At 44.1% G+C, this 12,631-nt stretch overlaps 1 protein-coding gene across 1 annotated transcript; it reads right to left on the bottom strand.

Annotated features, from left to right (window-relative positions):
* Positions 1-233: 233 nt before the first annotated feature.
* LOC144278918 (olfactory receptor 51G2-like) lies at positions 234-1,172 on the bottom strand. Its single transcript, XM_077840303.1, has one exon. It carries the CDS (start codon positions 1,170-1,172, stop codon positions 234-236), a length of 939 nt encoding a protein of 312 aa, XP_077696429.1.
* Positions 1,173-12,631: the final 11,459 nt, after the last annotated feature.

Here is a 12,631-nt window from a genome sequence, read left to right on the forward strand (position 1 = left end):
GTCTCCAATGTTCCCTCTAATTTTTGACAGGCCGTGTGTGGCAAAAAATTTCTTCTCTGCAAATTTTTGTGCTTCTGTGCAAATTGTTATGCATGCAGTGTTTCGCCATCTGCGTGGGGCTTAGGATCTGTGTGAGCACACACACGCGCACAGCTTAGGGGGAACAGTGGCTATGTCCTGTGTTTCTTGTTTCCTTTGCTACCAGTATTGGGACTGGATGATAAACTGACCCTTCACTTCATGAACACCCTGATTATCCTCGAACGAAGGTGTTTGCTTTTCACACTGTACACGACTGGGTTAATCAGTGGAGGAACCATCAAGTAGACATAGCCCAGGACAATCTGAAGCAAGGGAGAAGAGCCCTTCCCAAATCTGTGTATCAAAGTGAGGCTGAACTCTGGCGTGTAGAAGAGCAGAACAGCGCAGAGGTGGGAGACGCAGGTGTTCAGGGCCCTGAGGAACTCCTTGTGGGACGCGATGCTCAGCACTGTTTTGATGATCATCACATAAGAGAGGAAGATGAGCAGTGAGTCCAACCCCACTGTTAGGACCGTAGTAAACAGACCATAGATGTTGTTGATTGTGAAGTCTGCACATGCCATTGTCATGACCTCCATGTGCAGACAGTAGGAATGGGAGAGGACATTAGCTCGACAGTATTGAAACTTCTTCAGGAGAAGGGGGAATGGGAGTATCACAGCCACCCCTCTTAGAACACACACCAGTCCCATCTTGGCTATTCTCGGCAGAGTTAAGATGGAGGCATATCTCAGTGGGTCACGGATCGCGATGAAGCGGTCAAAAGCCATCAACAAAAGCACAGACGATTCAAAGCATTGAAGTGACTGGATAAAGAACAACTGGGCAAAACAGGCATCGAAGCTGATCTCCCGAGAGTTAAACAAGAATATGCCCAGTATCGTTGGTATGGTGGCTATCGATAAGCCAAGGTCTGTGAAGCCCAACATGGAAAGGAAAATGTACATGGGCTCATGGAGGTTTGGATCTGTTATTATAATGAACAGAATGACTGAATTTCCTAATATTGAAATAACATACATTAAGCAGAAGGGGAGAGAGATCCAGAGATTTTGGACGTCTTCCTGCCCAGGTATCCCGGTGAGAAGGAACACTGAAGATTTGAATGTGGTGTCATTGACAGCTGACATTATGTAGTGTGAAGATCCAATTTGTTTTGAACTTTCCTTCCTGAAAGAAAAAGAACAGGAGACTAGCTGATATTTAACAAGACATCTTTCCACTCGCTGTACAATTCTAGAGATTCCTAGAAGCTAAAGAAAAATCAGCAAAAACAAAGTCTAGGATTTACACGACTGATACCAAGATAGACATTTGCGGACTGGATGATACCTGTAGTCCATCTAGCCCAGTATGCACTGGCCAGTTCCACACGCTCCAGAGGAAGGTGGAAAGAGTTCTGCAATGGGCAGCTATAAGAAAACCTGCTCCCGATGTTTCCCCCTGACACCCACTAGTTAGAGATATTTTGTGCTGTAAATCAGGAAGGTTTAGAGCCATTCCAAGAGTTTTTAAAACAGTCCTCACTCGTGTAATTTGATTTTCTGGTTACCCATATGTCAAGGTTCCTCCCCCACTCTGAACTCTAGGGTACAGATGTGGGGACCTGCATGAAAACCTCCTAAGCTTACTTTTACCAGCTTATGTTAAAACTTTCCCAAGGTACAAATTAATTTTATCTTTTGTCGTTGGAATATCCACTGCCACCACCAAACTCTAACTGGGTTTACTGGGAAACGTAGTTTGGACACGTCTTTCCCCCCAAAATCCTCCCAACCCTTGCACACCACTTCCTGGGAAAGGTTTGGTAAAAAATCCTCACCAATTTGCATAGGTGACCACAGACCCAAACCCTCGGATCTGAGAACAATGAAAAAACATTCAGTTTTCTTACAAGAAGACTTTTAATAGAAATAGAAGTAAATAAAAGTAACGAAATCCCCTCTGTAAAATCAGGATGGTAGATCCTTACAGGGTAATTAGATTCAAAACATAGAGAACCCCTCTAGGCAAAACCTTAAGTTACAAAAAAGACACACAGACAGAAATAGTCATTCTATTCAGCACTATTCTTTTCTCAGCCATTTCAAGAAATCATAATCTAACGCATACCTAGGTAGATTACTTAATAAAAGTTCTAGGACTCCATTCCTGGTCTATCCCCGGCAAAAGCAGCATATAGACAGACAGACAGACCCTTTGTTTCTCTCCCTCCTCCCAGCTTTTGAAAGTATCTTGTCTCCTCATTGGTCATTTTGGTCAGGTGCCAGCGAGGTTAGCTTTAGCTTCTTAACCCTTTACAGGTGAGAGGATTTTTCCTCTGTCCAGGAGGAATTTTAAAGGGGTTTACCCTTCCTTTTATCTTTATGACACCATATAAACATCCAGTCTCTCTGAATCCTGTTCGGTTCTTAGTCACATTGATAGCTTGTAGCTGTAAGTTCTGCAGCCTACGTGAACACTCTGTGATTTTACAGTTGTGACCTTCCCACAGACACCCTTTCTGGCCCTACACTTCTGAGTGTGGCCCATTGTATAAAGTGCAATTTATTTATTTATTTATAATTATTTTCTCTACTCCTGAAAGTCCAAATTAAGCCACTGCCTCTTTTCAGCACATGGGATAAATTCCCAGGGCCACGTTCTGAATTTCCTAACTTTGACTTCAGCTGAGTCACTCCAGATTTACATGTGTCAATTTGCTAAGAACCAGGCTCTATTCATTTTCCCTAAACAAATGCTCCTGGTGATAAACTTCATCCATGCTCATGTAACAGCTAATGGTGAAAATTACATACAACCCCTTTTACACTCCCCTTTCCTTCATGTGTGCTCCACTCTTTCCTGAAACACAGACCAGTGGTCTTTTTCTCAAGACTTTTTGGAAAGTCTTGCACAGGTATTGCAGAGGTATTGTGTTCATGACCCTGATTAGAAACAGCTTCTTGTTTGTTACCAGAAGATAGTATCATACAACTATTCAACATCTTTATTAAAGATCTGGATGATGGGATGGATTGCACGCTCAGCAAGTTCACAGACGACACTAAGCTGGGGGCAGAGATAGATACACTGGAGGGTAGCGATAGATTCCAGAGTGATCTTTAGAAATTGGAGGATTGGGCCAAAAGAAATCTGATGAGGTTCAACAAGGACAGGTGTAGAGTCCTACACTTATGATGGAAGAATCCCACACAATGCTACAGGCTGGGGACAGACTGGCTAAGCAGTAGTTCTGCAGAAAAGGACCTGGGGCTTACAGTGGTTGAGAAGCTGGATATGAGTCAGCAGTGTGCCCTTGATACCAAGGAGGCTAATTGCATATTGGGCTGTATTTGTAGGAGCATTGCCAGTAGATCGAGGGAAGTGATTATTCCAATCTATTCGGCACTGGTGAGGCCTCATCTGGAGTACTGTGTCCAGTTTTGGGCCCACCACTACAAAAAGGATGTGGAGAATTTGGAGAGAGTCCAGAGGAGGGCAACAGAAATGATCAGGGTGCTGGGGCACATGACTTATGAGGTGAGGCTGAGGGAACTGGGCTTGTTTAGTCTGCAGAAGAGAAGATTGAGGGGGGATTTGATAGCAGCCATCTACAACTATCTGAAGGGGCGTTCCAAAGAGGATGGAGCTTGGCTGTTGTCAGTGGTGATAGATGACAGAAGAAAGAGTAATGGCATCAAGTTGCCGTGGGGGAGACCTAGGTTGGATATTAGGAAATAGGTTAGGTTAGAGTGGGACTTAAAATGTAGTGTATGTTTTCTGGATGTCATCTCAAGCTGAAAAGATTGCAGTGTCTCAGCCCTCATTCAGTCACTTGTCAGCAAAGAAAAGTTTAGCAGCTTCTCTGTCCCTGGGTTAATAGCTGACCGTTCTCCTCCAGCTCTGTTCTGTCAGTCTGTAGCCTGTATCCAGTTTGGTAACAGGTACAGGGATCAGGATAGAACTCCCCTAGTACATAGTGTCCCCATCAGCTGTTATTCAGCCAGGATGAGGGTTTGCAGGAAGCGTATATGAAAGTCAAATTCATGGAAATGGAACTTCGTTTCCCACAGGAAAGTAGCCTGTTGTTCTCTCACTCTCTAACTGTCTCTGTCTGGTATTCATAAGATCCGTAGCACACAAGAACGGCACTGGGACAGAAAAGGAGCCAAGCTTCAAAAATGAATGTGTGTGTTAAACCCAGTTTTCTCTAGAGCTATATTAAGTTAACTTTTGGGATTTTTATGTTATATCCATATTGGGTGAAACCATTATGGATCTTCTTAGTTTAATAGCAGGCTGCTGGAAAACAAACAGTATGGGAAGGCACAGATCAAGAATAGTCATCACTCAGGCAGAACTTCAGGGAGGTTGAGTGACAACACCAGAGCTATGGGTTGGGAAGAGCCTGTTTCTGGGCTCCAGCCATGTCAAACAGCTTGTTTTCCAGTGATGGGAACCTGTCCACAGATGGGGCAGCTTTTCCTGAGAAGCTCTTCAGACTGCAATGACAGACACCACTGGGGAAACCTGAAGGCCCTGGGCCCACCTGTATCTGAATCAGAGTGGGAGGACTTGGGGTCAGAGAGGTGTACAGACTGTTCTTGTAAATCCCTCTTATTCTCCCATGTTAATCTTTATTCCTACCGTTCAGATTACACAGTGTTTTGCTTCAAGAAGGCTGGCTGGTCACTCGTCTCAGCACTGGTCATAGCCTCCCAGAGGGAAATACCACAGGGGCCGAACCCAATCGGACCTACTGTGCAAGCAGAGTCCCCCCACAGTGTGTTGTGGCCCACGGCCCAATCTGAGGATGTGCAGATCGCAGGATTCCACCACATTAGAGGGAAGGATACGAGGTCTGACATGTGGCACTTGGAGACCAGAGAGGGGCAGATATCCAGGTAGTCCTGTAACTCTGAGGGGTATCTACAGGGCAGAAATGTTGAACCACTCAGCCAGTCAGGAAACAGTAATATGCCCTATCATACCTCTTACCACAGAGCAACGCAGCTCTGAATTCCTGCCTTCACAATCGAGCCAGACAATACAACCTTTGAAAATGCATTTTCTGGTGCCATTTCCAGGAGCAAATAAACCTGAGGCGATTTGGAAACTAGTCATGGATATTTGGTGGGGTCTCCTGTCACTCAGCCCTTGGTAGGTTTGGGCCCAGAGTACACAGGAATGGGACCCCTCTAGAAATGGGACCCCTTGAAAAATCCTGACTCAGGACATCAGTGTTTTAGGACTGCAAGCTCACTTTGAATGTCAGATTTCTGTGTAGCTTGAACAACCCACCGTGGAGCATGGGCAGATGTAGAGGAGGGGATCCCAAGCTACCTAGCGTTGCCTGCCCTCCAGCACCATCACTGAGTCACCACGACAGCCCAGCTGAGTCCTTTGCCGCTGCACAGAGCATCTGCCAATGGAAACAGCTTCCAGCCTTTACACATCACTTTGCTTTTTAAAGTTAGTGAAACGTGCCAACGTACCTAGACGGGGAGCCGCTGACACCAGAGGTCTTCACCCTAAATGACAAGGAGCCATTGAAGAGCTTACATGGGCAGGAGGCAGAATCTGTTCATCTAGGCAAGCAACTGTGTTTATGAAGCATGCTTGCACATTCCCTTGGGGGCCACTTGGCCATCAGGGTACCTCAGTTGCTTGGCTTCGTGTGCACCAGCTTTAACCTTGTCATGGCCAATGGCAAAGTGCAGGAGGCCAAATCACAGGGAATGTGTGGTGATGCTACACAACTGGACTGCAGAGGAAGCCCTACTGCAGGCTCTGTTCCTGTAATGTGGGTTTGTCATCACTGTTCGTATGGTTCTGATTAGTCACATGGCTACCCCGGGTGTGGTGAGTGGTAACGATGATGCTCTCACAATTGTGATATTGCTGAAATAAAAGAAATAATAATAATAATTAATAATATAGGACAAGATTTCTCCTCGGCAGCCCTCTTTCCTACATTACAAGCTCAGGGTACAGGTCAGGAAAGGTAGATTATCATGGGGGAAGGATAGCTCAGTGGTTTGAGCTTTGGCCTGCTAAACCCAGCGTTGTGAGTTCAATCCTTGAGGGGAACATTTAGGGATATGGGGCAAAAATTGGGGATTGGTCCTGTTTTGAGCAGGAGGTTGGACTAGATGACCTCCTGAGGTCCCTTCCAACCCTGATATTCTATGATTCCACAAGGCTCAGTACATGGAAATTTCCATCCGATCATTCCAGGAGTCGAGGTCCCTTCCCTTCTCCCTGAGGAATGAAAGTCGGGACCCCAGATCTAGGGGTCCCCAATGATGTGCATAGATCTCAGTGATGCACTGGTAGCTAGGCCCACTCTCCCACAATCTCTGGGCCTTCATAATTGCTTTAGGACCCTCCCCAGTTCCCTGCTAGCACATGTTCATCAGAGATGCGCTACCAAGGCCTGTCAAAGTAGCCACTTCCCACAGGATCTACTGCAGGGGCGTTATACAGTGTGGAGGGGGCTGCAGAGAGATAGGAGGGCTGGTCAGAGTAGCTGATGAACACAATACCCCAGCCCTAGCCTGGGCAGGAGATTTTGACCTTTCCATACACAGAATCCAGCCATAGACTCAGTCAGTGCAAACTTTGTTTATGTTGTGAGGAAGCAGCAGACGAAAAGCCTCCAATTGCTTTTGTGGAGCCAAGAAGCTGCAGCTGGGCAATATCAGGGCAGCTGAGCGTACAGAGAACAACGATCCATTTTCTATGAAAACTCACCATAAAATATGGATGAAAAGGAAACATTTCAGTTTTACGTCAGAAATTTAAATGTGGGGAAAATCTCTCTCTTATCCATCCCAGATCTAGCCTCTGTCAGCACTAGACCGCATCAGCATCCCAAACCGAACAGCCCCTAGATGTTGGCTAGGGCGGTTTTGCCACCTCTGTAAGACTGGCAGCCACTGGAAATGGCTGGTCTGTAGCAGCCCATCTATCAGAGGAACAATTTAAGAACAGAAGAATGGCCTTATTGGGTCATACCAATGGCCCATCTCGCCCAGTGTCCTGTCTTCTGACTGTGGTTAGTGCCGATAGTTCAGGGGGAACTAACAGATGAGTCCAATTATGAATTGATCCATCCCTTGTGTGTGCTCCCAGCTTCTGACTATCAGAGGTTTAGAGACACCCGGAGCATGGAGCTTCATCCCTGATTATCTTGGCTAATAGCTACTGATGGACATATCCTCAGTCAACTTATCTAGTTCTGTATTAGAACAAATATTCTTTTGGCTTCAGAACAGCCCCTGGCAATGAGACGACAGCCCCCCAACCTGAAGCAAATACTCACCAGCAACCACATACCACACAACAGAACCACTAACCCAGGAACCTATCCTTGCAACAAAGCCCATTGCCAACTGTGCCCATATATCTATTCAGGGGACACCATCACAGGGCCTAATCACATCAGCCACACTATCAGAGGCTCGTTCACCTGCACATCCACCAATGTGATATATGTCATCATGTACCAGCAATGCCCCTCTGCCATGTACATTGGTCAAACTGGACAGTCTCTACATAAAAGAATAAATGGACACAAATCAGATGTCAAGAATTATAACATTCATAAACCAGTCGGAGAACACTTCAATCTCCTGGTCACGTGATTACAGACATGAAAGTTGTGATATTACAACAGAAAAACTTCAAAACCAGACTCCAGTGAGAGACTGTTGAATTGGAATTCATTTGCAAATTGGATACTATTAACTTAGGCTTGAATAGAGACTGGGAGTGGCTAAGTCATTATGCAAGGTAACCTATTTCCCCTTGTTTTTTCCTACCCCCCCCCAAGACATTCTTGTTAAACCCTGGATTTGTGCTGGAAATGGCCCACCTTGATTATCGTACACATTGTAAGGAGAGTGATCACTTTAGATAAGCTATTACCAGCAGGAGAATGGGGCGGGGGGAGAGAAAACCTTTTGTAGTGGTAAACACCCATTTTTTCATGCTTTGTGTGTATAAAAAGATCTTCTGTACTTTCCACAGTATGCATCCGATGAAGTGAGCTGTAGCTCACGAAAGCTTATGCTCAAATAAATTGGTTAGTCTCTAAGGTGCCACAAGTACTCCTTTTCTTTTTATTATATCCCTGTTTAGTCTTCTCTTTTTCCAAACGGAAATGTTCCAGGATTTTTAATGTAACCTCATATAGAAGCTGTTCCATACCCCTGAACATTTTTGTCACCTTTCTCTGTACTTTTTCCAATTCTAATATATCTTTTTTGAGATGGGATGAACAGAACTGCACAAAGTATTCAAGGTGTGGGTATACAATGGATTCATATAGAGACATCACAATATTTTCTGTCTTATCATCTATCCCTTTCCTTACAATTTTCAACATGAGCAGTGGGTGGAGTCCTCTGCCCCACTTCTTCTGCCCCACCCCCACAGCCGGAATGTCATCCCCACCCCCCAATCCCAGAGAATCCCAGAGCTTTCACAGACCCCATGGCAGACCCCAGATGTTGGAGGCTCCCCGGGCTGGCCAGAGTCCCCTCAATCATGCTTACCCTACTTTCTTGAGACCACAAGTTGCCCCAGGGGAGATGCTTGTCTCTTCCCAAAGAACCTCAGCTTTTAATATGCCCAATTCAGGTTCCAGGATAGCTGAGGAGGTGGTTGTGAAACTGCCCCCAATATTAATCATAGTTGTATGCTGATGATATGATTATGAAATAGTTATATGCTTCTTGTACAAAAATGTCTTGTGAGGTTCCTATGGAAAAAATATGGTTTCCAGAATATGATGATCCTATTTATATCCTTGTATCATTTTTGCATCTGAAGTTATGAATATTGAGTATGTATCTGTATTTCAAATGTCATTATACCTGAGTGACAAACACTAGGCAAAATACTTATGGTCCAGACAGCTGCTTGAGAAGGGCCTATTCCTAGTAATGGGACATTAGGGGAAACAACAGTCTGGAGGAGAAGTTTATACGCCATCTGGTGAACCTTCAGGAGAAACCTCAGGACTGTGTATGGATAACGCCTGCTATGACACTGCAGCACATGCAAGGGCATGGAACCAGACCACAGGACACTTAACTCCATTTATATTTTTCTGCTATATAATATGGGGAGTGACAGCATCTCTTGGCCTCACTCCTGGGGGAAGTGCTAGTCCTAGGCTAAAGGGATTTCTTGTCTGCATATGGAAACTTGGCGGACTGGTTGTATCATCACGCAGGGTGAGAAATTGTTAATTCATATCCAATCTACCTAGCATGTTAGCCTTAGTTAGCATTTTTGTTTATTTGCTAGGTAATCTGCTTTGAGTGTATTTCTATCACTTTTAATCACTTAAAATCCATCTTTTTGTAGTTAATAAACCTGTTTTATGCTTTAACTTTACCAGTGTGTTTTAAGTAAAGTGTCTGGGGAAGATCTCAGCTCTGTGTAAAATGGCTGTTGCATATCTTTCCCATATCAAGGGGAAAGTGACCTATATTAATGAGCTTATGCTGTACAGACACTTGTGCAGTGCAAGAGGGTATACATTTGGGTTTATACTCCAAAAAGGGTGCAAGGCTGGGGAGCTGGGAAATTGGCTGTTGTCTTCTGCCTGCCTTTGAGTGGCTTTGGTAAAGCACTCAGGAGGCTCAGTTGGGTGTGCGGTGCTGCCTGCTGTCATGTTGGGTGATAGCAGGGCTTGTGGAGGCTGACTGTGTCACCAGCAAAGCAGTGTAAGATTGGCCCGCCCAACTGGAGGGTTAATGGGCAGAGCGGTTCCCACAGCTCCCAGACTGCTCCCCAGGGGTAACAGCCTGTCACAGCAGTATGTGTTACTCATCTTCTTGGTTTCATTAGTAATCTCCATGGAATGCAGCAAGGTTACTGAAGAATCTGAGTAGCACATATTGCCTCCTCAACTACCCTGGAACCTGCATGGCACATAAATAATAAAAAGTTCCCTGTACAAACCCTGCAACTGCTGGGCAGTGGCCACAGCTGCACCAGGGGAGGCTTAGCCTGTCTTGGCCTATTATATTCACAAGCTATGGTTCCCAGCTGTTTTGATTATGTTTTTCTAATGTGGCTAATTTTGCATTAATCAACACTGAATTTCATCTGCCATTTTGTTGCCCAATCTCCAAGTTTTGTGAGATCCCTTTGCAATTCTTCACAGTCTGCTTTGCACTTAAATATATTTAATAATTTTAAATCATCTTCAATTTTTTCCACCTCATCGCTCATCCCTTTTCCCAGTTCATTTAGGAATATGTGGAACAGCACTGGTTCCACTCCAGACTGCAGGATGACTCCATGATTTACCTCTCTCCATTCTGAAAACTGACCATTCACTCCTACCCTTTATTTCCTATCTTTTAACCAGTTACTTATCCAGAAGAGATCCTTCCTTCTTTTCCCATGACTGCTTATGTTTCTTAAGAGCCTTTGATGAGAGATCTTGTTGAAGTTTTTCTGAAAGTCCAAATACACTATATCATCTGGATCACCCTTGCCCACATATATGTTGACCCGCTTAAAGAATTCTAACAGATTGGTGAGGCATGATTTCCCTTTGCAAAAGACATGTTGACTGTTCCACAGCAAATAATGTGTCTGATAATTCTGTTCATTACTATAATTTAAATCAATTTGCCTTGTACTAAAGTTAGGATTTCAGGCCTATAATTGCTGGGATCACCTCTGGAGTCTTTTTTTAAAAATCAGCACGATATGAGCTATTTGTCAGTCACCTGGTACAAAGCCTGATTTAAGTGATAGGTTACATATCACAGTTTGTTGTTCTGAAATTTGATATTAGAGTTCCTTCAGAACTATTGGGTGAATGTCATATGGGCCTGGTGACTTTTAATGTTTAGTTTATCAGTTTGTTCTAAAACCTCTGTGATTGGTTGTTCCCCACATCTGGATGCCGGTGGAATCACTGAACTCCGTATCCATTCAGCTTGGCGGGCCTCTCTGCAATGCCCTTCTGGTGACACAACCATCCTCCCAGGCCCTGTTATCATCCAACATGAGTGCAGTTGGCGTCGCACAACCAACAGAGCTACCTGAGTGCTTTACCTAAGCCACTCAAGGACAAACAGAAGAAAACAGCCAATTTCCCATATCGCCAGCCTTGCACCCTTGCTGAATTATGAACCCAGAATTATGCCATCTTGTACTGCAAAGGGATCTGCACAATGCATGCTCATTAATATATGTCACTTTCCCCTCATGTGGGAAAGATATTGAAGAAACTTTATTGACAGAGCTGAGATTTTCCAAGACACTTCACTCAAAACACACTGGTTATGATAAAACATAAAGTTTATTAACTAGAGAAAGAGAGATTTTTAGTGATAAGTGATAGCAAGAAGATCCAAGCAGATTACTTAGAAAATAAACAAAAATGCAAACTAAGCCTAAAATACTAGATAGACTGGATAGACTTTGGACTCAGACTGCTTTCTCCCAGCCAGACATGTAAGATGAGGCCGCCATGGCTATTGCTCCATTTCTTGTCAGTTAGACCTTGTTAGGAGGCTTATTCCTTCACCCACTTCCTTCCCCGGTCCGTCTCGCATGAACAAAGAGCAACAATACCCGAAGTCCAAAGGTGCAAACAATTCGATGTTTATTGGGGTGAACTTCCAGCAAGCATGATTCCAGTTTCCTTCTTTCGTATCCTCCTTCCCAGATCTGACACCACAGAGCCTTACACCTGTGTCCCTGTTCCCATTCCTGCCCTTAGCAAAAAAAAGCAATTTCCTTACCCCTATTTCCTATTCCCATTTCCCCTTTTTAGCAAAACATGACTGGAATCCAACAGTTGTGCATTATTGTAATATTTACTCAGAACATGTTAGTCTACTCTACAGGACCTTTGTTTAAATTTTGCTTTAAAATTACTTCATTAGAAGATTGCTGAAGATTCTAAAGTCACATCTCTAAAAAATCCTTGCATAGATTTTTAGATACACAATGTGAGTATTCATCTTTAACCTTAAATGTTTGGATCTTCAGACATATAGTTTTTTAAATAAATTCTTCGAAATACCACTCTTATCTAAAATACACATTTTAATTTTAATTACTATAGTAGAAAAAACTTGCTTCCAAAGTCTTCCTGTCCTTTCTCTCCATCCCTTTCTCCCTTCACCCCCCCCCCCCGTTGAAAAGAGGCTAGCCCTTAAAGGGACAACTCCCCTTTCCTTCCACATAGCTGAACAAACGAGTTTCCCTTTCTTTACTTCTGACTATTTGATTAACTAGTTTTAAGAGATCCCTCCAGCAAAATCAGCACCTTAGTAAGATATAAAATAGATGAATAGATTCATAGACATTAAGGTCAGAAGGGACCATTATGATCATCTAGTCTGACCTCCTGCACAATCCAGGCCACCAAATCTCACCCACCCACTCCTGCAATAAACCTCCCACCTATGTCTGAGCTATTGAAATCCTCAATTCATGGTTTAAAGACTTCAAGGTGCAGAGAATCCTTCAGCAAGTGACCTGTGCCCCTTGCTGCAGAGGAAGGCAAAAAAAAAAAACCAAGGGCCTCTTCCAATCTGCCCTGGAGAAAAATTCCTTCCCGACCCCA

The sequence above is a fragment of the Eretmochelys imbricata genome, chromosome 1 (genome assembly GCF_965152235.1).
Source record: "Eretmochelys imbricata isolate rEreImb1 chromosome 1, rEreImb1.hap1, whole genome shotgun sequence".
Taxonomy (NCBI): Eukaryota; Metazoa; Chordata; order Testudines; family Cheloniidae; genus Eretmochelys; species Eretmochelys imbricata.

Excerpts from the sequence above, each read along its gene's own strand:
- LOC144278918 (XM_077840303.1), bottom strand. The coding sequence starts at position 1,172 with ATGTCAGCTGTCAATGACACCACATTCAAATCTTCAGTGTTCCTTCTC.